This window comes from Diplotaxodon limnothrissa, linkage group LG18 (genome assembly GCF_057381915.1).
Source record: "Diplotaxodon limnothrissa isolate DT_005_m linkage group LG18, D_limnothrissa_male_GT1.1, whole genome shotgun sequence".
Classification (NCBI taxonomy): Eukaryota; Metazoa; Chordata; class Actinopteri; order Cichliformes; family Cichlidae; genus Diplotaxodon; species Diplotaxodon limnothrissa.
The window spans coordinates 28,234,304-28,261,952 of NC_140613.1; the positions used below are offsets into that span (position 1 = coordinate 28,234,304).

General features: G+C 40.4%; 2 protein-coding genes across 6 annotated transcripts; one reads left to right on the top strand and one right to left on the bottom strand.

The window, feature by feature from the left end:
* Nucleotides 1–3,011: 3,011 nt before the first annotated feature.
* LOC146613911 (serine/threonine-protein kinase OSR1-like) lies at nucleotides 3,012–13,767 on the bottom strand. 2 transcript variants are annotated; one of them, XM_085377560.1, is made up of 17 exons: nucleotides 13,573–13,767; nucleotides 12,568–12,680; nucleotides 11,482–11,590; nucleotides 10,417–10,558; nucleotides 9,664–9,719; nucleotides 9,452–9,561; nucleotides 9,225–9,326; nucleotides 8,897–9,030; nucleotides 8,713–8,761; nucleotides 8,543–8,608; nucleotides 8,232–8,354; nucleotides 7,718–7,753; nucleotides 7,400–7,549; nucleotides 6,869–6,971; nucleotides 6,704–6,772; nucleotides 5,994–6,058; nucleotides 3,012–5,832 (listed from the first exon to the last, which is right to left on the bottom strand). In XM_085377560.1, exons 1-17 carry the CDS (start codon nucleotides 13,640–13,642, stop codon nucleotides 5,758–5,760), a joined length of 1,572 nt encoding a protein of 523 aa, XP_085233686.1. In that variant the 5' UTR covers nucleotides 13,643–13,767; the 3' UTR covers nucleotides 3,012–5,757. The 2 variants fall into 2 exon arrangements, with proteins under 2 accessions (XP_085233686.1, XP_085233685.1); XM_085377559.1 differs by having other exon boundaries at nucleotides 9,452–9,719.
* Nucleotides 13,768–18,529: 4,762 nt separating this feature from the next.
* Nucleotides 18,530–26,999, top strand: LOC146613912 (1-phosphatidylinositol 4,5-bisphosphate phosphodiesterase delta-1-like). 4 transcript variants are annotated; one of them, XM_085379074.1, is made up of 15 exons: nucleotides 18,530–18,563; nucleotides 20,269–20,427; nucleotides 20,999–21,227; nucleotides 21,809–21,938; nucleotides 22,203–22,431; nucleotides 23,801–24,002; nucleotides 24,871–25,015; nucleotides 25,117–25,269; nucleotides 25,379–25,522; nucleotides 25,603–25,756; nucleotides 25,836–25,952; nucleotides 26,049–26,227; nucleotides 26,319–26,451; nucleotides 26,532–26,681; nucleotides 26,908–26,999. In XM_085379074.1, exons 1-15 carry the CDS (start codon nucleotides 18,530–18,532, stop codon nucleotides 26,997–26,999), a joined length of 2,250 nt encoding a protein of 749 aa, XP_085235200.1. The 4 variants fall into 4 exon arrangements, with proteins under 4 accessions (XP_085235200.1, XP_085235198.1, XP_085235197.1 ...); XM_085379072.1 differs by lacking the exon at nucleotides 18,530–18,563 and adding an exon at nucleotides 19,955–20,054 and having other exon boundaries at nucleotides 25,379–25,525; XM_085379071.1 differs by lacking the exon at nucleotides 18,530–18,563 and adding an exon at nucleotides 19,955–20,054.
* Nucleotides 27,000–27,649: the final 650 nt, after the last annotated feature.

A 27,649-nucleotide genomic window follows, 5' to 3' on the forward strand; every position in this document is an offset into this window, starting at 1 on the left:
TTTCAGGGCGCCTTCTTTCACTTTAGAGATGCTGGCCGACGACGACCTTTAAACAGTGCCTATTAATGTTTAAACCCCAGATCATGTATTTCAGGAAGGATGAGACAGCATTTCAGCAGACATTTCATTTTATAGAGAAAACTCCTCTCACTGATGGAGATGATAGTTTAACCTGACATGAGCCTTTTGTTCATTTCACTTTGTTTAATTAGTTTCCTCTGAGTGTGGTCACCAAAAACCTTCAGCAATTACAAGAGCTTTGGCAATGTGGCAAATTTCAATAACAGACCCAATCCCAACGCCTTAATTCAGTTTAATTTGCTATTTCCAACAATCCAATTCAATTCCATTCAAATTTATTTATATAGATTTACAATTTACAACAATAGTCGCTTCAAGGTGCTGTATGTTGTAGGGAAAGACCCTGCGAGTTAGAAACATAAGTGACAGTGCAGTATATAACTTACAGTAAGACACCTTGCAGATAGCTTAATAGATCATCCGCTAAGTTTTATAATATTCCTTCTTATAAAACCTGACCCAGTGCTCTTACATAACAAAACAAGCAGATGTGTTATGTAAGGTGGAGATGCTGTAAAAGTTATTGTACACTCGATAATAAAATGGTCTTATCATGCCGTGGTCTGCAGAAACATTCAAAAGATCATTGAGCAATAAAAGTTTGCTTCCCTTTCTTCTTTTTAAAATGCATTTTTTGTCTTATTCAGTCTCATCTCCATCTCTTTTGACTGTCCTTCCTTTTAATTTGATGTAGAAAACAACAGAAGAAGCTAAAGATACAGAAACAGATCCAGTCTAAACATGGGTCAAGGTATACCAAGGCACACAACATAGATGTAAAAGATAAAAGACCAGTTATATAGATAACAGATCAATGCATGCATGACTACAGTATATATATGTGACTGTCTGGCTTTTATTGAAGGATACATATACGCACGGTAAATCAAAAACCTGCCATTTTTATGTGAACCTGTAAAAAATCAATCTTTTTAAATCTAAAACTATTAAAAAAGTTATGACATGTACAAAAAGGAGGACCAAGGTTGGCAATTAAATGCAAACATATTTAGCGGCACTAATCTATACACCAGATCACACTTCCTTTGAAGTGCTGTTTGAGGAACACACAGATGGATCAGTTCAAATAAATCAAACTTCAGCCACTGTTCCAAACCCTGGGAAGAATCTAGGACACACTTCCTTTATAGAAAGGATAACACTGGCTGTTAGCTAGCCCTTCCACAGGAAAAAAAAATATGCATCTAACTGCACATTTAAAACACAGAGATAACTGCTGAATATAAAACTCAGCAGACTACATCAGTCCACATGTAAATGTGTAACTTCCATGGTAAATATAGCAGTGACAGCCCATTTAAAGTATTATTGGCTTGTTTACCACCTGATAAGAAGCTGTCAAAGGGCTCCTGGAGGTAACAACTCACATTTCTAAAACTGAAAATATTTTCAGTAGGAAAACGCATTAAATGCAGACATTGTTGATGATTTTAAAGGAACATTTGTTCTACACTTGCTTTGGGTATCACACTTTTGCATAAAGAAATTAACGGATAAAGAAAAGTTGGGATAACTGAACACATTTATCTGTCTTTGACTGGCATCCCTCTGAGCCACTTATCTACCAACACTCATTTTTTTACTATTAGGAAATGGCTGCTACCTCAGGACAGCAGCACACTGGTACTGATTGTAGTTTCTCTGGGTAATGTATGATTTTTATTCGTTTCTTCATGAGACCAGTTTCTAGAAACACCTGCAGTCAGGAAACAATTACTCAAAGAATCATTTATGAAACTCTTAAGTGTTCAAATTTTTCTAGTTCCAAGTTAGAAACGACAAAAACACCTAAAAACAAAAACAACAACAAAACAGCTTTTTAACGAGTTTGGGTTTTTTTTGTTTATGTAATGATATGTAAATATGTAATGATAATAATAATAATAATTATCATTATTATCACTAATGGTCTCTTTATATGATTAAAACATGGGAATCACAAAAAACACACTAAATTCATTGTTTTGTTATTAATTTTTTATATGAATGTGGATCACCTAATAATTACTTTATACAGATTTTTTTTTTTTTAATTTAGCAGTGTTTAATATTTTTGTTTCATTTCTATTTATCGTGTCTAAAGGTTTTGAACTGTGACAAGCTGCTGCATGAAGGAAATGCACCAAAGAGATAATAAAATATGAAAACGATAGAACACCTGCTGAAGGTCCCACCCTCACATCGAGCTGCTCCTCTGTCAGGTTACGACCCGCACTCAGGATCCAGTCTGTGCTGCAGTGTCTCTGGATCTGACTGGATAAAATGAAAACTACAATACAAAACTTCATGTAACCAAAAAGAGTAAGCGTTTGAAAGAGACCAGCTTTCACATTTAAAAAATTGAAGAAAAGAAAAGAAAAAAGCTGGAAAGGAAGAAAATTTTGTTTTACTTGAAAAAAAATAAAATAAAATAAAATAAAAAGTGCTGGGAGCTTTTCCAATCAGAATTAGGTGTCTGATGGCACGATTGTGCCAATCTCATTTTGCTTTTCCAAGACATGCTCTATAAATCTCTATAGGCTCTTGTTCATGTGTTTATCTGTTTATTTAATCATTTCCATTAGTGTTGTTTCAGTCATTACATTATATGAAACATAGTATAACATGGCAATGTCTAAGTTTCTGTGTGTAGGAACTCATCCCCTCCCCCCACTCATTAACAGTTCTACTTTGGTGGGTGTGAGTGTATGAAAACCCAGTGCTACTAAAAGACAGGACACTTTAAATAAAAGCATCAACACTCATTGAATACCATCATGTAACTTTATTCAACAACTAAAATAAAATAAAAACAAAAAACAATCAGCTTGCATGTGCTGAAATTTACTGACAATGTATCAAACTGGTAAATCACCATTGCATCTCATCACAAATACTCTTCAAACTAAGCATGGGTGGATATACACATTTTATGATTAAGCGTAATTTTTTTTTTTTAAATATAGGTACTGATCTGTAAAACAAAGTTCATACATACATGCCAATCAATTGATTAAAAATAATACTAATCACTGAGTGCCCTCATAAGAGGCAGAATGACTTTTTAAAAGTAAACGATAAGGAAGATGTTTAGAAAGTCTTTGATAAGCAACCATTTAATGACCAAATCACACATACACACACAGAGGGTAGGGTAACCTGTGCCGTTCATCGTCTAGTTAAAATTATCTATCAATCAGCCTGTAACTGGCTTCCATGAGGAAACACTACATATCATGACATCAACGCAGAGTGTGACTTCAAGCCCAATGTAATTAAAAAAAAAAAAAATGTGCATGTTAACATATGAACCAACTGAATAATCCACACATGATTAGTGATGCTCAGGCAAAGGCCAACAGTGGAAAACACTACAAAACAAACTGAATTCTGCGTGCTGAACATGAGTCTCAATCTGTTTGCCTTTAATCAATATTTACAAGTAATATGTTCCTTTAATCTGACATGTACACTTCAACAGTCAATGCAACGACATCATTACATACAAACCTCATGTCTGTGCGACAGTGCGTGGAGTTGCCATCATATGTACAGTTACAACATGTTAACATACACCATTTACATCAGTCCTTGAACTAAGAGCTGTGTCACAGCCCTCTGCACATGGTCCAAAACCACCACAGAGCTACACTGGGAGTGATGAGTGACTTGGTGTTCATAAAGCAAAGACACTACAGTACTGAAACAACTTGCCCAGTGACAACAAAAGCTTCCAATGATTTTTAAAAGGTTGCTAGCTTTAAAGAAATTTGTGGGGGGAAAAAAACAAAACAAAAACAAACCAAGATAATGCTGTCATTGATTTATTGTGTTTTGGCAAATGAGTAAGACTCAAAATACGAGTGTAGGGAAGTAGAAAGAATCTGCAAAATAACTGAGCAAAGCTGCAATTATTTACATCACAAGTGTGTATTTTTAAAACATTTTAAACATAGTCATTACCAGTATTATGGTGACACCTTCACCGCACATTCTAACATGTTTTTAACAAGTGTATCGACCATGCTCACCTTCTCAGTGTGTTTGTGATGAGTGTTCGTGTTAAAACATTAAGTACCAGACAAACTGAAATTTGGACCAGATAGTGAAAAAAGAGGAAAAGACCGGGAGCAAAGCGGACAAGGAGTCCTTAATACCTGTGCCAAATTTAGTGACAATCCAATGTATAGTGGTCTGAGATCATTTAAACAAAACAAGAATGCCGAGCAGCTGCTTTGTAAACTCTCGTGCCAATCGAGGCGATGCCAAAACATTTGACCAAGAAAATAAAAACTTTGAGGACCACCAGTGTGCACAGAATATATAAGTATACACATGTAGTAAATTTCATGCCAGCCACTGATGAAGCAGCAATGCCATCAATCAGTGCTTGAAAGCAGAATCCCATTCATCTCCATTGTACTGGGGTGGAGGCAAATAAGCCAATAGCTATCTGCATGGCTAGCTGTCTTCCCCTTCTAAGCTTCATATGAGTATGCGCACCTTTACAGAAGTTCATCAGCACTCAAAACCAGCATCTGGGAATTGTAAGAACTGTTAAATCAGCTATTGCGAGATTCGATGACAACTTAAAGGGGAATAAAAAAGAAAAAGAAAAAGAGAAGCAGTCATTACCCGTGTTTGTGGATATGAAAGTTAAATCTTACAATGGGCTCTTAGCGATGTCAGTTTGGCTGGTTGACTCGTTATGAACTCCTTATGAGGTACGAAAAAAGAAAGAAAATGTATCCAACACAAAGGAAATGATTAGTAACCAGTGACCACATACCGTGAAAAGAAAACAGCTATTGCATAGTACAAGAATATCAGGCATTCCCTCAACCTGTGAAAATAATGTGTCTTTAATACCTTGGGATAAATGCCAACTGACCGAGTGTGGCACTGTGGGACAGAGGGGCTACAGTTGATTTAAGCAGTGCAGTTAGAGCTTAAAATCCTTGGTTATGTTTTGACAAAACCACCACAGATGCTGCGGAGGAGAGAGCTGATCACACTGCCTCGGGCTGGATCCTTTTTGACATAATAGGTAAAAGTTCATCGGAATTTATGGACTTTCATAAAAAACAAAAACAAAAAACCTATGCTACGACATATCTGTATCGATATTACGGGGATTTTCTTAGGCGTACATGTGAAATACACAGAGTACACAAACTACCACCAGTTACACTGGTAAGGTCTAAAGTAACTAAGGCTGAACTTGCTTTTTAATTTCAATGTATCATAAAGTGCCACACAAAGGTGGCCCGACACTTCAGAGTTTTGTGGCACAGTTAAATGTTTGCTTTTTTTTATTTTATAAAACAATAAAAGGCAATCGTTTCCAGTACTGGCAGGAGACGGCTTGGATTGTGCTTGTGTATGAAGACAAAGAATGGAAACCGGAAGAAAATAGGAACTGATATCTGATTGCATCTCTTCCCCCTCGTATAAGCGCACTGTAAACTTTTCAAGAGTGACTCCTGTGATGAACTGAACCCCCTCAATGTGGTCCTCGTGCATGCTGCAGTAGTGTTACACTCCTACCAGGCTTATGCCTCCTTCTCTTCATCATTTCCTCCTCCTCCCTTTGGCAGAAGTGGTTTTTGGAATTGACTACAATGCAGCTGTGCCATACCATTTATTTCTGTCCTTTGTATCTGGCTCTGGTTGGACTTAACTGATACTGAGCTGCGCAAATCCAATGAGTTTAATATCATCGGGAATTTCAGACTCTTCCACTCCAGACGCCTGGAAAAAGAAAAAACAAAACAAAACTAACTGTTGTTACTAAATATCTGAGAAGAAATACTGACCCATACACACAAACTGTGTTAATCAATGAATATGCGACATATCTGTACCAGAAAGTCACAGCATTACTTCATAAATAACTCGGTTTGTGTGCTCACCAGTTTAAAGGTCACATTTTTGTTACTGTGTGGATCGTCAACAATCTTTTGCAAATTGGCAGCAACTGTAAAGACAGGAAAGTTAGAAAGCTGTGAGCAGACTAAGGCTACATTCACTGCAGACCTCAGTGCTCAATTCTGATTTATTGCTCAGCTCAAATTTTCCTTGAGGATGTGGCTAATGTCCTTTACCCACGTGTGCAAAGGAACAGCAAAGACATCATACAGATCATTCTGCTGCATCGAAGGAAACACACGTGGGTCGCCGGAACCAGCTTTCACAATTTAATTTGGATGTGTAATAGAAGCCTATGAAGTTGTGAGAAGATGACAACGATGACGAGACACCCTACAAATGTTAACAGCATTTGTGATTAATAGAAGTAGTTAGATTGTTTCCTAAATGCTGATTTTATTGAAAAGACCCAAAAGGATGCGAGCAACCGATCTGGAACAATATGAAAAAACTCAACAGATTTGCATTCTGCACTGTGAACTTTGCATCCAGCTGCTGTGATGCCCAACACCTAAGCGGAGAACTCTGAACACTGAGGCTGCAACAAGCTTTACTGATGAGCATTAAAACGCTTTCAGTTAATTGCAAGACTTGATACCATGTTTAAAGAAAGAATTGAATGCAAAACAATCATTAATATTGACATATTATCTTAGCAATAATATCACAACATGTAGGGCTCTGTCGGACTCACCGATGACTAAGTCCCTTCCATCAACCAGACCAGCTGAGACCAACTCCTGAGAAACTCCATCAGCAGAGTCTGAGGACACGAGTGAAAAGATAAACCACAAACAGAGTTAAGAGACTGGAGTGGAAGAGCGTGAGAGAGAAGAAAGAGCTTTGGGAATATTTCTACCTCTGCCAGGCATGAACTCAAATCTGATGTCATTGAGCTCCTTCTTGGAATTCCTCAATCTCAGGACGAGACTGATGGGAACGCTGGATGAGGCAGCTGGATCCTATCGAAGGAAAATAGTAAAGGACTTACGTTTGGGAACACGTGTCTTTGTTCTCGAGTTATCGCATTCACAAGCTTGGGTGTCCACATCGCTCACAGAGCAGGGTGACTACAATTCCCATCCACAACTGTGCTTAAAATGCATTTGGTCTGGAGAAAACTCCACCACGCATCTTTAAAACACATGTAATGCCAAACAAAATGGGATTTACGGTCACAAAACAAGATACCAGTGAAAATATCAAAAACAGCAGGGGTGAGTTGGGGGAAACAAAACAACCTATGCTTCTAACAGGGAACTTATTCTTGAGAATTTAAGTGTAATTACTTCATGAACGAGTATTGTTGTGGATGCCTTCCCCACAAATACGCCACCAAAAATTCATTTGTCCCAAAAGCTCTGTTTGTAACTTTTTAGGTAACTGTTACCTGAACAGCAGGCCCGTGTGAAGGGCTCGCTGTCTGAGCGGGAGCCTGTGGTGCCACGTGTTCTCCTGTTGGACCTGCATTCGCAGATCTCTCATGTGCCACGCCAGGTGGCTGCAGATGTGCACTGGAGCCATCTGTTGGTGGGAAAAGCTACAAGATACCAATTTCAAAATTAATCAGTAGTCAATTTTACATAAATGCAAATCAAATGGGGGGGGGGGGGGGGGGGGGGCGCATAAGACAGTCATGCAGATTGCTCTATAAAACCGTTACAATAAATCAAGATTTGCAGGTCATGTCCACTACAAGAGGACTTACCTCCATATTCTGGGGCCCGTCCTTTACTCTTGGTGACTGCAGAATGGACATGACAGATTATCAGGATTAAACACATGCAATTCTCCAAAAATGCCCCATGGACACATGCCATTTAGCATGAATTGTGATATGCCAATTATAATTCCAGCTCCTTTTATTTTTATTTTTTTTAATTTGTCATTTTGGGGGTAAAAATCAGAATCAGTAATTAGATTTAAAAAACAAAACAACACAAACTACAGTTCTACACAATAATTGCATCTTTACTTGCTGAAACCCCCGCTATTCTTAGGTCGAATAAAGTTCTGAAATCTGGAGTTTCTGAGCTCTAATCTCAACATGAATTAAGTAAGCAGAGGAGCTCACTAGTACTGCATTCCTGCTTGGCTAAACATATGCTCAAACTAACAGTAAAGCAGCACCATCTGCTGGCCAAAGGACGCTGTGCACTGAGAAATAGCAGCCGTATAAAATAACCTGGACTATCAGATGGCGCAGGCATGCAGGGCCTTACCCGCAGAGCTGCTACAGCAGCTTTGCCCTCCTCGCTCTCCTCATCCAGCTCGTCATCGCTCCACTCCCAGCCACCATCCTCCGTTTTGTGGAGACGGCCGCTTGAGCCAGGCACACGACGCACCTACACGGCGCAGTGAAGAGAAGCAACAGTGACTCATTCGTCCTCTCTAGGAATTTCCCAGCAATCATTAGGCAGAGCGTTAGGAAAACTGGGACACGCCCTGGACGAGACAGCACACCTTGTCTTGATAAGAGCAATGCACAGAAATACTGGTGAGCGTGGATTCAGTGCATGAGTAAATTATGTACCTTTTTAGATCGCTCTGTTATTGTTGGACCCTTATACAGGAGCTTCTCATGTAGGAACTCATTGTTCTGGAACACAAAGGCAACCATTTCTTACAGGATCTATAAATACTCTCTTTGAAACCTACAGCAATATTTTCAGCTTATTTTTATATCCGTGATGCATGGCTCACCTTGGCTTTCGTGAAGAATTTGTGCTTCAGCAACTCGGCAGCAGTTGGCCTAAATAGGAAAGAAACACGAGGCTTTTCATTATATTTGTTCAGCAACAGGGGAATCTAATAAGCAGAAAAATTAGCACAAATTGGGTCTGGAAGTTTGCTCAAAAAAAGAAAGAAAAAGGTTTTGCAGAGTAACCTTTTTTCAGGATCTTTCTGTAAACACAGACACAGCATCTTCCTGAACGATTTTCCGTACTTCTTCACCATTTCCTTATCTGTAATACCCGTCTCCAGGCAGGGAGGGTCGTTTTGCAAGGTCAGCATCAACACCTACAGACAGGCAGAGATCAGCCTGAGCTGGTGAACAGACTAAAAAGTGAAGATATCCTTACAATGGTGATGTTAAATGTCCTGCAGTTTACACAGAATCAAACCTCTCCACACTATAAATGGTCTGAGCTTTGAGCTTTTTACCATGGAACAAAGAAGCTGTTTGGATCACTGTAAACTCTGCACATATTTACCTTCATTGGTGGGTATTTGTGATATGGTGCTGCCCCAGTGGCCAGTTCAATAGCAGTTATCCCAAAACTCCAGATGTCAGCTTTGAAGTCATAGCCACGGACCTGCAGATTGAAAACAGAGCCGAGTGAACAAAGCGCTCGAGTTGTCCTTTTATATCCAAGCTTGTAGCACTGCAGAGAAACTGGAGAGAGGGAAAGAAGAGGGATAAAGCAAGCGAGGCTTATACCTGCTCCATGACTTCTGGGGCCATCCAGCACGGCGTCCCCACAAACGTCTTCCGAACCTTGTTCCTCGTCATGTCTCCACCTGTTGCTAGAAAGGCACTCACACCAAAGTCTGGTGTTTTGAGTGCATGAAACACAACAAATAGGAGATGATGAAAAACTGCCTCAAATGCCACAAACCACAGTAAATGCAGACAAAGCAGAAACACTTTACCAGCTATCTGCACAGAGCCATCATCCCCGAGAAGAATATTTCCAGCCTTTAGATCACTGTGCATGAAGCAAAGGAGGATTAAACCACAGACTACAATTAGAAGCCCACAAAGAGTGGCTGTGCCCCGACACAGATGTGGCTCGGCTCCAGAAATGAACAACACTCCAAATATTTTACTATTCCACAGAAACACGATAAAGCCTCACCTTTGATCAGGTTCATTTTAATCCACCTGTTTTCTGTTTGTATGCTTTACACCGAGTGGAAATATGCGCAAACAACTTGAATGGGTCACCCTGAGCCCAGCCTGACTGAATAATCATTCACTCTTAAAATATCAGAAAATCTAATCTCTCATGATTATTATTATTAGATTTATCTAATTAAATACATAATAGATTGCTGGAAATGCTCCTATGACATTATTTTTTTTGTGAATGGGACTGTTAATTTACAACAAGTACAGTTGTCACACATCCAGGATACAGAGGCCTTTCTTTTCACTGGTGGTCCACAGTGTTCCTGGGAGGAACTTTTATGTAAAACAAACCTCCTCAATTATGCAGCTTCACTGTATTAAATATTGAAGGAGTGAGGTCTAGTTCAAACCGCACACTCATATGCAGAGATGAAAGGCCCAGAGCCTGACTGAGTTGAGATGGCAGTGTACGATGGGACATGTGAGCTACAAAGAGTGCAAACACTGTGTACAGTAATCACTCAGCTGCTGCGCAATAAATCAGCACAACCTACCGATGAATCTGCCCGTTTTTGTGGAGGTACTCGAGCCCCTCCAAGACTTCTTTCAGAATGGTGGCAATGCAGGCCTCATCCAACACACCGGTCTTATGCTCACCGCGAGAGATGATGTGCTTGATGATGTCCAGCACCGAGCCTGAGAAAGAGCGAGTGAGTGAGGAAGAGGGAAAGACAGGCAGAGGCTTGTCACAAGATGTGCTCGCAGCACATGGAGAGAGTTTCCAAGTTGGTTAAAAGAACATCAAGTGGAATTCAACCTAGGCTTATACTGTAAACAAACCCTGCAGCTGTGCCCTGTTAACTAAACAAAATACAACCTGCCAGAACCCCGCAGAGTACAGCAGCAACATGCACAACAACCAGTGGAATAAAGTAGTGGCAAATTTGTTTCCACTTGGTGGAATAGATGTGCAAACATTTACATATCGTTAGCTTCATAGCATAATTGCCTAAGTCATTTGACTAAGTCAATGACTTAGGCAATTATGCTATGAAGCTAACGATATGCAAAAGACAACAGTGGCAAAAACTGTAGACAGTAAATTCCCTGACAACATAGTGCAATATGAAATTATGAACTTGTACAAAAGAGGGCGTAACCTCGATGGGTAAACCATCAATCAGTCGGTTAAAGCTGGTTTTAGACTCCACACAGAAGCACATATTTTAGCAAAAATATGAACAAAATAAGACCGACAGCCGGTCTGCACACAGACTTACTCACCATTACTATCAACACAGTGTGGTATAACATTGCTACAATCTCCCTCTCTATGCTAAATGATGGAGCATGTGTCCTGCAGAAAAGATGCAGAACACATTAAGGTTTAAACAGAGAGTGTTAAATCAGTAGTGGATATATCACATAAGTGTGTTCTCACAGAAATGATCGTGAAATTAAAGAAGCCCATAAAATAAATCTCAAGAACTGGTTTTGTGGGAAGTTAATCTCAATATTCATTCCAAGTTCAAACTTGAGCTTATTAGTAATACAAGAAGACAGGTTAGCCAAGAGCAGGTCAAATTAGGAACAGGTTTCATCAGTGTAACAACACTTACCACCACTGAGCAGCTTCATCACCAGCCACAGCTCATCCTTCACCACAAAGGAGGTATAATAAGACACAATGTTTGGATGGTGGCACTGGCTCATAGCTTGAATCTCTTTCTGCACACAGAAGAAAAATGTTGGATACAAGGTCACCCAGGAAGCATCAACTGTGGCCTATCAAGCCAAGCACAAACTGAATCTTTATGTTAAACTTAAAAAGACAAACTCGATCTCAGTCACAGGATTTGATCTTTTCGAATATTTAATAAGAGCTGGCTCAAGTGAGAGCGAAATGCAACAGCTTAATGTGTGCTCTTCCTCAAAGACAAAATCTCCCCTATTAAAAAAAGCAAAACCTGAAAACTTCAGCTTCAACATTATTACAAAGCCACCAAGCAAAGACATTTTTAACCCAGCATTTAGACATAAGAGGATTCAGGAGCTTGACATTATATAAGAACTGAGTAGGAAGATAGTGAAATCAAATAAAATATTTACAGCAGACAGCATACACTGCTATGATGGTCCTTAAGAAGAAATAATCAACTGGGGATAAAAATGAAAAGACTGTGGCAAAGCCAAGTAATCTCTGGTGTTTTACTCCAACATCTCGTGATTATGATCTTTAAGTTAAACAAAATAAATGCTCTAAAATACTTTAAAGTGGTTGACAAAGGTCCTAAGATGTATAATGTGTGACAGATCCAGCTGATAAAATGTTGAGAGTCTATTTAAGATCCTGGATGAATTCTTACTTTCAGGTAAGTGATTAATCCAACAAGCAAACCTGTTACATGGCACTAACAGCTTTTACTGGAGTTTGCACTACAGCTATTGATTCAGTAAATATAAATCAATAGCAATAGTGAGGTATTGACTTGTGACGTATTGAATTCACTGGATTAAACTAAAGCTAACTTTCACTGATTATTTTTGTCTATTATTCCTCCTCTCAAAGGAATGTTATTATATACATCTTTCCAACTTTTTCTCAGATAACTGCTTAATCAATCTCTTGTGCGGATTGTATGGAAAACATTCTCAGCAAAACACAAACATGAATTTCTGCACCACCTTCCGCTGTAGTTTCTTACCAGAAGCTCATCCATGCTAGTCTGACACTTTTCCAGGTTGATTCGTTTGATGGCCACCTTCTCCTTTCTCGGCTTGCAGTAAGCTGCCTGGACAACTGCAGTGGCTCCACTTCCTGAAGAGACCAATAAAAAAAAAAGTCCAGCTATCCCACTGTGGAGCGGTCTCTGATACTCAGTCAGCATATGACCGCTGTACTGGGTCTTACAAGTACAGAGTAAAGACATGTTTCTCACACTGGAGACTAGTCTCTCTCTGTAGACTGTAGTCCTTGTTGCTCTTTAAAAAAAAGTAACGGACATAAGAAAGCTACATTCAGTGCACACGTTTTGGGAAACTTTTAATCGTTTTCTTAGTTATACTTAATTCACACTGTAAATATGTTTCTTTATCTTTGTTTTTTGTTTGGGTTGTTTGTTTGTTTTGCAAATATTGATCTTTGTGTGTTCTTATTCATGTTCTTAACCGGGAACTGAGTGCAAATTTAGTTTCACCTCATGTGAATACATGCCAATAAAATCCTTGAATAAAGTCATTAACTGTAAGAAGCAGGATCAAGCCAAACTCAACAGCGTTGTGAAAATGACCCTAACTCTCTAACTCTTCTGATCAAAGTCATGTTCCAGTTATTTGAACTTGTGTAAAGTATGACTGATTCACTACATGCCATATCACACCTTGGGCAAAAGAGCACCACCCATTCTAACAACGGAAGAATCTGGACGTACTTAAAGCTAAACTGCTTTAGCTAGCCGTTTAGCTTCGTGCCGGATAGCAGGAATACAACCTTACTTTATGTCTCCTGCTAGCAGAGACAGTTAATCGGTTTGCCCTTCTACGGAAAAACTTCTGAGCTGTTAGCGTTACTGCAGTGTAGCTATGGGTCGTAATTGTACTTCTGCTAGCTGCAGACATACAATGCTACTTGGCTAATAGCAGCTGACAGCCGACGACAGTGTAAGCCAGGGAAGGCTACAATGCTAACATTAGCAAGCTAAGCTTCTCACCTATCACCTCATTGAGTTCATAGTCATCTTTGTCGATGGACCAGGGCTGAGAGGACTGGTCATCTGCCATGGTCGTGGTCTAAATGGTATAAACAGCACTTCTGAATTTAAAAAGAGACGCCTGTTTGATGTTAGCTTTGTGATTACTCCATTCGATGAAGCTTGCTACTGCTCCGCTGACAACTCCTGCTGCCGCTCCTGTCAACACAACTTTACGCGCTACTGACGAATGGCGTGACGTATGGAGAGAGAGGAGGGACGAAGAAGGCGCCATCTTGAGTGGGGCAAGCTATAAAACTTTAAGGACGTTTAGTTAAACAAAGGCAAAATGTATAGTTTTCTTTAATAGATTTTAAGTGAAAATGGGTTTAGTATGCTTACGGATATTATAGTTCTTTCAATCAATTTTACCCGCACATTCAGAATAGTTTTCAGTTATGGGCGGCAGGGGGTGCTAATGAGGGGGATGTGACTCACTCCCATTGTCACGATGAAGTCGCGATAAATAGCAGAACATAGGGTGTGTTTTGTTTTGTTTTTTAGGTTACTTGAGTAATTTATGTTACTTCAATGAAATACAGTGCAGTAAAAAGTGTTTTTTTACTTTAAAAAGTTTTATCAAGTTGTTCCACCAAACTGTGCTAATAACTCCTAAAAACTGACCGTGTTTTTTCCTAAAACGCTGAACTGACTCAGCAAAAAGCCATTAAATAAACCCGCCAAAACACAATAACATCACAAATGACTCAAATGAATTTAAGCTGTTACTTGTGGAACGACTTTACATATCTTCTTTAAGTAAATTAAAAAGAATTTAGCATGCCATTGAACCTTGGTGAGAAGATAATCCCATCTCATAATTTATACAAAAACACCATTCTGTTAATGACGACAGTTTACTGTATGTGCTGTTTCCATTTCTATAACCTGCTATATTTTGAATTTTCAATAACAGCTCACAGTTAAAGTATTACACAACTGGAGAGGGAAAAAATGATTTACATAAGCCATGTAAATTCAGATTATTATTGTATTATCTTTTTACAAATATCTATTTGCGTATTGCCAACCTAGGATTATAATGCCTTTTTTAACTTCAGTTCACAGAAATCCTAAACAGAGAGGAGACAATGAGTTCATCTGGCTCATCTCTCAAGCAGTAAATTAATACTAATAGGATTTATTCCATTTTATTGGCTACATCTTTGTTTTTAATTTGACCTGCATCGAACAACACAGTAAGAGCACACTGGGTTGAAGTAAGACACACATTTTGTAGTCCATTGTCTCGATATTGTAGTCTAAACAAAGCACACATTCAAGTCAAGTTAAGTCAGCTTTATTTGTATAGCATGTTTACAGAGGCACAATGTAATCAAATAAAAGAAAAATTAAGATAAATGAGGTAAAAAAAAAAAACATTACAAAACATCCATATGTATGCACACAAGCAAACAATTATACACATGTCTATACAAGTATATATGTATATACAACATAAACACACACACACAGGACATGAATACATGTATACATATACACATCATCAAATGAGATCAAAGACCAAAATAACTAAGACCGAATAAACGCAGTTTCAAAGAGATCCAAAGGCCTTTGAAAATAGGTTGGTCTTCAAATTTGATTTGAAGGTTTCCAAAGAAGAAGAGAATTTTATAAATGAGGGAAGATTGTTTGACATTCAGAGTCAGATTTTCTCTTACAGAGGTCTCCTTTCCTAAGTCCTTATTAATTCCCCTTCAAACCTTTCCTTGACCTTGTGATGTTTTCAACCAAGCTCAAGTCAAAGTGATTAAACAAAGGATGCAGCCACTGGTGTCAAGACAACCATCTCACCCTCAACGTCGCAAAGACAAAGGAGTTGATAGTGGACTTCCGGAGGTGCAGAGAAGTACACACCCCCATCACCATCAACGGCGCTGCTGTGGAGAGAGTGAGCAGCTTCCGGTTCCTTGGCGTACATCTGGCTGAGGATCTTACGTGGTCAGTACACACAAACAAAACAGTGAAGAAGGCGCAGCAGCGCCTCTTCTTTCTCAGGAGACTGAAAAGATTCGGCATGAGCCCCCGCATCCTCAGGACCTTCTATCATTGTGCCATTGAGAGCATCCTCACTGGATGCATCACCACCTGGTATGGCAACAGCACCGCCTACAACCGCAAAGCTCTCCAGCGAGTAGTGCGGTGCTCTGAACGGATAATTGGAGGTGAGCTTCCCTCCCTCCAAGACATCTACAGGAAGCGGTGCCTGAGGAAAGCGGGGAGGATCATCAAGGACTCCAGTCACCCCAGCCATAAACTGTTCAGACTACTTCCATCAGGAAGGAGGTTCTGCAGCATCCGGTCCCGTACCAGCAGACTGAGAGACAGCTTTTTCCATCAGGCCATCAGACTGCTGAACACGTCATAGACACCTCAGCTTCACTACGGGAACTTTAACATTATGCACTCCACACTGTATATAAATGCCACTTGTTTTGCACATATTCAACTCTGTATATTTTATATATTTTATTATTATTATTATTATTATTATTTATTTATTTTTTTAATTTTTTTTTTAACTATTTAATTTGTAAAAATGTGCATACACACACACACCACACACACACACGTAGGAAAATATTTAGTATACACATCCAGAAATGCATACACTATTATATATTGTACATATATTTATTAGTTTCAGGTTGGCCATTCTTGTATTTTGCTCGTTTGTGTTGTTGAGTTTGCACATCTCTGTTGCTTGTGGGGCTCGCACACAAGAATTTCACTCGCATGTGCTGTGCCAGTGTGCCTGCACATGTGATGTGACAATAAAAGTGATTTGATTTGATTTGATTTGATTTTAGATACTTTATCACGCGTTGGATGTCAGTGACATTCCACAGTCATGTTTTTGTAAATGCCAAGTAAAGAATGACGTAGTGAGTGGCCAGGTGGCATTAATTTAAAGTGATTTGCAAAAAGCAGGGTTGTTCAGTTGACGTCAATGGGTTATCTTTGTAAACTCCTACATGTTAAATGTTGATTAAAAAATGTATAATTTTGGTCTAAAACCTTCTTGGAATAAAGTTGAAGTAAACTACTTTAAATTAATTACAGTTCTTATGTAGTTGTATAATCTAATGGCCAATACCGAACCCCAAAAATACCATAGACTGGGTTTAAAAGACAACCTGTTTGAGGTATTTAGCAGTTTATAACATTCATATGTTGAAACACTGCAGCGATAATGAGAACCAGGTGTACTGTGTGCTGTGCCGTGGAACTGTAAACAGATAAAGGTGACTTTTAAACTATGTACTGCAGGTAAAACATCAGACAAACATCTCTTTCTGTAGTTCTGTCATTCTTTCTTTCATACAAAATGTTTCCTGTCTGGATTCCTGCTGCTGACTATGTCCTCTGGTAACACCAGGCATTGCACAGTCTGTGAGTAAAGCAGCACCCGTACTGCACAGGGGGTGTTTTGGGGGAAAGCAAAACTATGGATGGTATCAATGGTATGTGAGGAAACAGCTGGGCCTGTTCCTGCTTGCTTTGCAAGCACAGACACTAAGCAGAGACAGCTTGTACCACTGAAAGAAGCCTCATGATATCTGCTTCGTTTGTTTTTTTGTTGATTTTCATTATCTGGTTAAAGTGATTTTCTTGGAAAGTTTCATTTTCCTTGGTTTCACACTTGGTACTTTATCGCCCACCTTTGATGCAATGACTTAAGTTAAATATTAAAGTAAATGCTAAAGAACTCACTGTCTTGTCTTTTACAGTAATAGCAGTGTGGAGTTCATTAGTAACCATAAATCTTGACCTCTGCAAATCTAGTCACGGTTATTTATTTATTTAATTTTTATTTTTAATCTTGTCTCCTTTCCCCACACCGCCTGTTTTCCCGACCCCCGGTCCCTGCGTAGATTTTGGAGGTGTCATCCCCTCCCCTTGTGATGGTGCATGAAAGCTCACTCATCCTAATGCTGACAGTGCGTTGAGTCTAAGCCAGGCCTGAAAGGGAAGTGCTGAGAGCCACAGGAGCCCCAGCACACCAGTGATTGCAGGGCTTTTATCTCTCCAAAGGAAAGCTGTGCATGAACAGAAAAGGGCGAAAACTTTATCTGCCCCATTCAGTGCAACGAATATGCTCAAAGTTTTTTTTTTTTTTTTTTTTTTAAAAAGGGAAAAGAAAGAAAAGAAAACTAGGCTATGCGTAGTGGCAGTTAGCCAAATTTGCTATTCAGCCCCTTGGTGGAGTTTCAAAAGAGGAACAGGTGTCCATAAAAAAGAGAAAAAAAAAACACTGCAAAGGGCTTTAGCAGAAGTTGATTGTATTTCCACGGGTTATCTAAGCTTGCATGCTTCTCAAATGAACGACCCCTCCCTGTTTATTCACATGCAGAATTACCTTTTGGTGAGGAATAGACTCCGAGGCTCAGGGAGTGGTAGCTTAAGTCTTGTGTACATACAGCAGAATTAGAAAAGGTATGCGGGATTGTTTCCCCCAATTTTTGGCTGCAGGTGCGCGGAAACCTTTCAGCTAATGACGACGTAAGCTCTGCATGCTGGCTACAAGGTCACGCTAACCAGTCCCATCGATGCAGGATGGCAGAAGCTCACCTAAAGGTCTAACCTGCTGTGACATCAGCACCGCGGCTTGAATGGCAGGCTCGTCAAACCGGTGTTGAAGCCCGCGGGAGTCACTGACACCGTTCAGACTGCAAGGAGAAACCCACGCGTGTGCCCGCGTTCGCTCGCCTTGTACCCAAACTTGGCAGAAGCCTGTTTTTATAAAAAAAACAAAAACAAACCAACAGCAGCAACAAAAACAAAAACAGGTTTCCGTTCAGTGTATATGGGAGAAAGAAGCGGCAACTTTTCACGAGAAGCTGCATGAAGTGAGTGGAATATTGGGCTGCGTAAAGTGGAGTGAACTCAAGACGGGATGGAAACGAACGGGCTCGAAAATAAACTTAAAGGTAGGATGCATTTTGGATTAAGTCACCATGTTAAAATATACTGTGCCTTTCTTGGATTTGGCCAACTTCCACTGTTTTCCAAATCCGATAACCCCTAAGACAAAGATTACATGTCAGCAAAGGTTTTTTTTTATATACCTTACATTTAAAAAATCTAATTTTCTGCGTTGAAATATATCGGTCCTATGTATATTTATTTTTACTCTTATTGTTATTTGTTTTTTGCCGCTTAATCTAGCGAAAAATCCCAAGACAATCAACTGTGTGCATTTAAACACTCAAAAAGGTGTGGCACCTCTCATTCAGCTCGGTTTCACCTTGCTGCAAGCTCAAGGAAATGTTACCAAACTAAGGCGGTGGACGTACTGCTTGTAGAGTCAAATCAGCCTTTCACATTCCACTATAGAGGCTAGGGACGAGGAAATATTACAGGAAAACTGCTTGTTGTCCTGTAATCGCAGGCCTGTTTGCTTGTTTTATTTTATTTTTAATAATGAGAAGTTTAGTAATGTGGCGTTAAATCACGGCGCTTAGCAGTACCGCCTTGTCACCACTAGATGGAGCCCATAAGATAACTAATGCAGAAGTCAACACTAGGCAGGCTCCAGTGCAGGTATCAAACCTGTTTGTAGTAATAATAATGATGATGTTATATTCTTGGACTCTGATATTACAAGCCTCCTATTAGTTCAGCTTAAAATAAATAAATAAATAAAAATCTCAGCCTATTTACAGCTTCCTAGCAGCAAGCCACTGACCACCTCAGGGAGAAGCAATAATAGCGCTGCAATTTCACAAGAAATATGCATCACATACAGTCCCATTTGAGCCTCGGGTGGTTCTGACCAACAACAAACAATATTTTCCTTTTAATTGTATGGAAGTACTTCAACCCCTCCAACAGCACCATAAAATGAAAGGCGGTGTGTATTATTGAAAAACACCAGTCATTAATGATGTCACTGCAGTTGTCACATTTTGCAAAGCCATCACGGTGGCCGGATTGAGGGCCGGAGCCGCATGTTTGACACCACTCCTCTGCTCAAAGTCAAATCTTTTGTAATGCAGGCATTTGACGCTAATTATGCCCTGTGGCTGCTTTTATTTGCTAGCAGGTAATTTACGCTAATTAAAACGTCTGAAGTTAACAGTGAGTATGGGAATGCTGATCAAATCCTGAAAAATGAACACAGGAGCAATATTCAAACAGACGAGTATGGAGTCGCTTCCTTTTCCGCGATAGTGTTCCTGCACGAGCAAGCTGTCAGCTGACTGTAAACTCAAGGGGACGTGACGGAGCTGAGTGAACTTTAAGTGGGAATGGTACACGCCCTTCTCCTCCACACAGTGCCTTGTGAACACAGACAGTGTCGGCAGCTCCGGGTGGCACCATGTCGTGCATACGAAAAGAACCCGAGAAAAGCAGGTCTGAGGAGTTACTCCAGTATGCCAGGGGCCAGAAGGTGATACAAATGAACGTAAAGCTCCTAGGTAGGCTGCGCTGCCAAGCGGACGAAACCAAACTGTTATCCAGGGTCAGACTGCTGCTACGTTGTTGTCACAGCGTAAAACCTTTTGTGTGCGCGTGTGTTTGCAAAGCCATGAACTTTTATGACTTTCTAATGATGGCCTGCTTGTGATTTCTGAGCGTTTGCACTTTTCCTGCAGTTTCTCTAAAGTGGTCTTCTGTTCCCTGCTTCCTCAGGTTTGGAGGGTGATCCCGACCTCCAGTTTCTCCTGAAGGGGGGAGACCTCCTGAAGGTCCTCTCCCCAAGCTGGAAGAAGACTCGTTACTTCAGGCTCCAGGAGGACTGCAAGACAATGTGGCGCGAATCCAAGAAGACCTTCAAGAAAAATGATACCTGTGAGTGCTGCCCTGTCTTCCCAGCAGAATATGTGTGACGAAAACCCACACATGTGCAAACCCCTGGCACACATCTGTCTAATCTCACACCGTCTCTTTACTTTACACTTTTTATTACTTTGCATTAGCAAACACTTTTGGAGTTCCTCTCCCGCCACAACCAAAACTTTGTGGATTATAAAAGGATTGGATTGATCACAAAGCTACACAAAGTCCTTGGTATTATCATACACATCTGGGTTGCTCCTGATAGCGGTGTGGGTGTGTTTGTAGAGATAGTGATTTATTTTATAGTGTGTTGTGGAGTGGGAGTGGTTAGAAATAACTCTTATTGTATTTTCTGCTTGGATGACACCCAGAAACTGCTGTCACATAGTCATGTACATCCAACGTCTCCGCTCATTACTGACTTCAGTGGGAGGCAGGGGAAATTGCAAACATCAGGCTTGTACGTGTGCTTGAAAATAAAGTGTTGCTTTTCAGCAGTGTGCCACATGCTACATGTTTGAATGACAGGAAGTGGATTTTTAAAAAATAAATGAATGTTGCATAAAATTCGTTCTGTCTTCAGTTTCGCTTGATGACATCTCGGCGGTGCAAATGGGCCGTCAGTCGGAGGGCTTGAAGAAGAACACGGAGGAGCAGGTGGAGGACCGCTGCTTCTCCATCATTTTCAAGAGCCGCCGCAAGAACCTGGACCTCGTCTCCAGCTCGGAGGAGGAGGGAAAGCAGTGGGTTAAAAGCCTGCAGAAAGTGGTCTCCAACCTAAACAACCTGAGTCGAAAGCAGAAGACAGAGCAGTATCCTTTTACACGACAGTGGAAGCTGTACTGTGAGCAAGCTGAAGCTGAGCTCAAACAGGTGGCTGTTTGTTAATAACCTGTTATTAAGACTTCATTGGTCATCACCTATCGCATAAGATGTTCCTGCACCTTATTTTCACCTTTTGGCTCCACTAGAATGACTTTGCCTTATTGATAGTTTAATTAATTAATTATTTATTTATTTTGTGCAGAGCCGTGGTGCGTGTAAGTTTGAAGCCGTTTTAGTGCCGCTCCCTTTAAGGCCACCTTCCATGTTTGCCGTCTTTTTTCTTCTTGAGCAGAGCCGTGGGAAAACAAATGCTCAAACGAGTGCTCAGAGATTATTTCACATATTCTGATTCATTATTTAAAACTGTGACCTTGTGTAATATGAGCATCTCATCCACCACTATAACAGTATATATGACAGAAAAAAGGACAAAAGCACTCCAGGTCCTCTTTAATCTATCCTGAGCTTAGCTAAGCAAAGGTGGTATAAGTAAATAAGTCACATTCAGTTGGACAGCGCTGAGTGACAGGTACCTGTTTATCTCCACCTTAAATCACAAACCTTCCAGCTGGATCTTCAGCTGCTTGAGGAAAGCAGACAAGAACAAAGATGATAACCTGAGTCCGTCAGAGGTCAAGAGTTTCATGCATCTGATCAACATCGAAGTGGATGATGAATACGTGGAAATGCTTTTCAAGGTTGTTTCCTCAGAGCTTCTTAATGTTTCCTAATGGCAGAAACTGTTTTAATGCATATTCTTGGAGCCTTCCTGGCTAAGCTGTAGTAATCCATTGAAACTCTAATGAAATGCTCCAAGAGGAAATCAGTGCTAACTTGATATTTTAGCCCACATATTTTTTTTCTTTATTGTTAATAGCAAATCCAGCTTTTAATAGTTTTATAGTGCATTATTTTCAACTTAAAATGTTGACTAATCTTTGTGTTACTTTCCCCCAATGCAGAAATGTGACAGGTCCAAGTCTGGAACTCTGGCAGGAGAGGAGATCAAACACTTTTATGATCTGTTGACCCAACGGGACGAAATTGATGTTATCTATGGGGAGTACGCCAAAACCACTGGCTTTATGAGCGCTCAGAACCTGGTGGATTTCCTGCTGAAAGAACAGAGGGAGAAAGCAACGCTGGCTGATGCGCACAGAATCATCGAGACGTATGAACCAGATGAAAACGGTCAGTACACAGCCCTCTTTCAGGTCTTCTCAGGACCGCAGCTCAGTGAGCTGTATCCCGTGAATGGTCTAACTGCATATGGTTACCAGGGTTAAAAACCACTGTTTTCAAGCTCGTGGTTTCCAGCTGTGTATTATTCTGCGTTCTGTTCCTCTGGAATTGCAGTCTATGGCAGCCCGAGTCTAAGGCTCCAACACACTGCGACCTTTTGCTAATCTTGTAAGTTCATTCATGTCAGGTCTTCCAATCTAATAAACTTGGAATATGCACAAACTTTGATGGACAAAGATTGAACATAGTGGCTGTTGAAAGAGATGCTATGATGTATGTTCCTCTGCTTCTCTCAAAGCTTTGTCTTCCTTGGTATGTTCCCCACAGCTGGTGGACTAGATTTTCTTCTTTGTTGGAATTTCAAACATTTCTTTTTTGCTATCTGGGTTTGTTTTGTCTTTTTCATGAGTGTCAGTGTATTACTGCTTCGTACCTTCATATCTGCATTCCCAGTAGATGTAGATATAGCTGCAATCATGCTGTGAGATGGCAATCATAAATTTCAGACTTTGGTCACATGACTACTACTACATAGTAATTGTACAGATTTTGGATTTCCAGAGGTTTTCTTCTGCAAAGCTGGTTTAGGAACAGGAAGTGTGAATATGCATCTAAGCAACAGTTTCATGTAATGTCAAACCTGGATTGTAGCCACAATATAAGCAGAAGTAACCTTCATTCATTTGATTAGTCTGTATTCTTCTCAATAAGGTAGTCTTACCTTCGACCTCAGTATGAAATATTAACAAGGGAAATATAATTTTCTCAAGCTGGTCTCACACCTGCAGGAACATCCTAAAACAAGTGTGCCAAACATAAGGTCCGAGAGCCTGAATTGGCCCAGTAAAGACACCAATCCAGCCCAGTGGATGGCTTTGGAAAATGTGAACTGTATTTTGTTGTTAGTATAGTTTCTCCTAATGATAAAGACCTCAACCAGTCATGATGCAGTAAATTAATTAACCAATCCACAAACAATGAAGCAACAAATCTTGTTGTTTTTTGACTCCACTGTAGAACAGTCTGGCCGATGTGCTACCAGAACTTTTTTTTTTTTGATTTTACGGTTATTTCTTACAGTTTAAGAGTCCTGCTGACAAATGTGTTTCTTTTTTTTACAACAGCATTTCTTTATCATGTAGAAAAACTCAGATCTATTATTGAAATTGCGCTTCTTTCTGTCCAAGATGTCTCTGGGATTAAGAGTCTCATGGAGTTTGTCCACAGATAAATTACTGACCTCTTGTTGTTGTTGTTTTTTTTTTAAATGCACTGTAGACTGATCTGCTGCATTTGGTGTGTATGTGTGTCTTTTCAGCCAAGGAGAAGAAGCTGCTGTCCAAAGATGGCTTCCTCATGTACCTGAATCACCCAGATGCCATGATTCTGAATCCAGACCACAAGGATGTGTACCAGGATATGAGCCAGCCCCTCAACCGCTACTTCATCTCCTCCTCTCACAACACCTACCTCATGGAGGATCAGCTCAAAGGCCCCAGCAGCACAGAGGCGTACATTAGGTAACACTTTCCATCCCGAGATTCAGTAATTTGTCCTTGATGAAAGTTTTTGGCTAGTTATTTATCCAAACTTGATCTTTAGTCATCTTCCTATCGGTGTGCAAAGGAACCACAGAGATGTAATCTCATTTTTCAACCCCAGATCAGCTAAAAAATAACTGTTGGAAGCACTCAGCTGCACCATCAAAACAAACAACCCAAAACATTAACTCACAGTGCAGTCACTAACATGAAATAGGCATGAAAAGACAGCAGCACTGTTTTTGTCAGTAGGAAGTCCATCACTTTTACTGACTTTAAATAGGACCTTTCATACTTGTTCTCGTTTTTTAGTTCTATAGTTGTTATTACAATGGTGGAAGCTCAGCATTAAACATGGCCAACACTTAAAATAACGAGAACAAAGGTCAGACATCAGATTTCTCTGATCTGTTGATATATATCTGTCTTAGAGAAGGGGTCTTCCAAATACCCCACCCATCTGTTCAAATCCTGCATTTGTGAGGGGCAGCCAATCAGAAGAAATTTACCTTAAATGGAAGGGAACTAAAATGGCTTGTTTCATTTAAGACAAAAAAAGCTCATTTTGAACTGCAAGTCATGTGAAGTTAGTCTACTAGAGTCAAAGACTAAAAATGATGATGTCCTTTAATGTCTTGGTTAATTGTGCTAAGCAGGCAGTGAGGGTAGTTTGTGTTTATGTGCCATATAATCTGTCAGTTCTTGAATCACTGAGACCAATTCATTACAACTTGGAATTTTAAATAGTTTCTTGTAACCATCTCTCGCCACGTTGCGCCGTTTCACTGATGGAACTGTTAGTCTAAACAGCATATTTGGTCACTAATGCTCACTCCAACACTCTCAGGGCTCTGCAGAAAGGCTGCCGCTGTGTGGAGCTGGACTGCTGGGACGGATCGGATAATGAGCCCGTGATCTACCACGGCTACACTCTCACCTCAAAGATCCTGTTTAAAGATGTGATCAAAGCCATCAGTGAGCATGCCTTCAAGGTATGTTTAGCATCTGTTGGTATCCAGCATGTCTTCACTCAACATCCAGCAACACACTTATATGTGTTTGTTTTGGGGGGGGGTTGCCTGCTTTTCCTCAGACATCCCAATATCCAGTGATTCTCTCCTTGGAGAACCACTGCAGCGTGGAACAGCAGGAAGTCATGGCCCGCCACATGAGCTCCATCCTTGGCAGTGCACTCATCACCTCTCCTCTGGGTGATGGCATGCCCACAAATTTCCCATCTCCTGAGGTTAGCATCCGTTTCACTAGTTTTATCAGGATTGTCAAGGCTGAACCGATCATAGGAGATAAAGTGTGTGTGTGTGTGTGTGTGTGTGTGTGTGTGTGTGGTCCCCCAGGAGCTAAAGGGGAAGTTCCTGATCAAAGGGAAACGTTTAAACAAACTGGAAGACACTTTTGCTGAGGCAGCTGCAGATGACAACGATGTGACGGAGGAGGAAGAGTCGAATGATGAGGATGCGCAAAAGGAGAAGAATACAAAGGTAGTCGAGCCCATGAAAATAAGCACATTACCACACACGTGATGTTTACTCACCCTTAAATTCTGCGCAATATTTCAAAGAAAAAGCTGAAGCTAGCGAAGGAGCTGTCCGACATGGTCATCTACTTTAAGAGCGTCCACTTCCACGGCTTCGAAGATGCCCAAAAAAACCTGAGCTTTTATGAAATGGCATCCTTCAAGGAGGGGAAGGCCATGAAGCTGGCAGAGGAGTCGGGTAAAGGAAGAGAAACCATGAGGAACTCACAAACTTTGATTAAGCACTGTCAATAAATCTTGTTTCCTCCCCCCCACAGCAAACGCCTACGTGCGCCATAATGTGGAAAAGTTTAGTCGCATCTATCCAGCTGGCTCCAGGACCGACTCCTCAAACTACAACCCGTTGCCTCTGTGGAACGCTGGCTGCCAAATTGGTAATGGCTAACAGAGGAATAACAAACACTGATAATTATACAGCAATGGCCAAGAGCTCATGTTCACTGTATTCTCTTTTTGTTTTGTTTTTTAAGTGGCCTTAAACTTCCAGACTCCCTGTACAGACATGGATATGAACCAGGGCAGATTCCTAGTTAATGGCAAAAGCGGCTACATCCTGAAACCAGCCTTCATGAGGGACGTAGCCACAGAGTTTGACCCCATCACCCTTACCCGAGGAGACTGGCTGACGCACAAGACCCTGCATGTCATGGTGAGGCCTTCATTGTGCAGACACACACTGGAGTTATTTGATTTCCTTTGAGTCCCGTTTAAAGTTGAGATCATTCTTCACCTGCCAATAGGTCATATCAGCTCAGCAGCTTCCCAAAGTGAACCAGAAGAAGTCCTCCATAGTAGACCCGCTGGTTAAAGTGGAAATCTATGGAGTGCCAGCTGATGTCGCAGAGAAAGAGACCAAACCTTTTGATAACAACGGTACCTCACGTTCACGTCCTTTGTTTTATTTTAATGTGTCCGCAATGAATCAAGACAATACAAAATTTTCTGTTTTGAAGGCTTTAACCCTTCCTGGAATGAGAACTTCCAGTTTGACGTGTATGTGCCGGAACTAGCATTGGTCCGCTTCAGCATCGAAGACTATGACTCCAGTTCTGATAATGACTTTGTCGGGCAGTACACGCTTCCCTTCAACAGCTTGAAAATGGGTGAGTTTTGCTGTATTTGTCAAGTCTTTTTTTTTCTCCTTACTATAATCCAGTGATGTGAAACCACTGATAGTCAGTTATTCATTTATGAAGTGTGAAAACAGAGATGGGGAAGTGTCCCTTCTCTGTGGTGTGACATAGAGAACCCAATTCATCCGCTCCACAAGGAGCACTTCATGTTGTCCTGTGCCATCACTGACCGCAGCCCCTTTGTGCTCCCACACAGGATACAGACACGTGCCGCTGTTCAATAAGAACGGAGACCTACTCCCCTCAGCCGGACTTTTTGTACACATTATGGTCCTGGATGCCGAATAAGAAGTCTCCAACTCTAGGACCTCCTTTCTACAGCCATGTTTTAAAATTTTATCTTTCATTTTGGCTTCACAGTTTTAGCTCATGATTAACTTATTACTTTAATTCTAATCAAAGTCGAATTGCGACTTTTCTCTCTTCAGTCTAGAGATTCTGATTTGCAGCTGAATGTTGGTTGTATTGGGAGGTGGGTACACATGCACACACTCTAGGGCTCCCTAGACTTTATAACACTCCATGTATATATGACACTTCACTTTTACAAATTGGATTAATTCGTACAAGCAGCACTCACTACATACCAACTTCAGTTTGCATTAGGATGAAACTTTTTAAACTGCTTGTCCCTTATTTTTAGTCTGTTCAATGTCTTTTTTTATTTTTTTAAACCTTTTCATCCAAATGACAATTTTGACTTTTAGAGAAGCACAGGCCAATGTGAAAGCTATAGTCTTTGTTTTCATCAGTAATTTTAGTCATCCATTATGATCATTTCTCATGTAACATCTTGACTTTGCCTCTTTTTGTAAATCAATATGAACACATAAAAATGTTAAACACAATCATCATCAAGCACTGTATTCATCTATGACTTAACAGTCCTCATCCAGTGGAGCCACAATGAATGATGCAGCATTATAGTCCTTATAAAC

What these genes read in the sequence shown, in the direction of transcription:
- LOC146613911 (XM_085377559.1), bottom strand. Translation starts at nt 13,642, where the DNA reads ATGGCAGATGACCAGTCCTCTCAGCCCTGGTCCATCGACAAAGATGAC. An exon ending in ACGGGCCCCAGAATATGGAG is followed by an intron (nt 7,550 to 7,717) that starts GTAAGTCCTCTT and finishes GGTATCTTGTAG; the next exon opens with CTTTTCCCACCAACAGATGG. An exon ending in TGGAAGGGACTTAGTCATCG is followed by an intron (nt 6,059 to 6,703) that starts GTGAGTCCGACA and finishes CTGTCTTTACAG; the next exon opens with TTGCTGCCAATTTGCAAAAG.
- LOC146613912 (XM_085379072.1), top strand. Translation starts at nt 19,955, where the DNA reads ATGTCGTGCATACGAAAAGAACCCGAGAAAAGCAGGTCTGAGGAGTTA. An exon ending in CTTCAAGAAAAATGATACCT is followed by an intron (nt 20,428 to 20,998) that starts GTGAGTGCTGCC and finishes TTCTGTCTTCAG; the next exon opens with TTTCGCTTGATGACATCTCG. An exon ending in CTTCAACAGCTTGAAAATGG is followed by an intron (nt 26,682 to 26,907) that starts GTGAGTTTTGCT and finishes GCTCCCACACAG; the next exon opens with GATACAGACACGTGCCGCTG.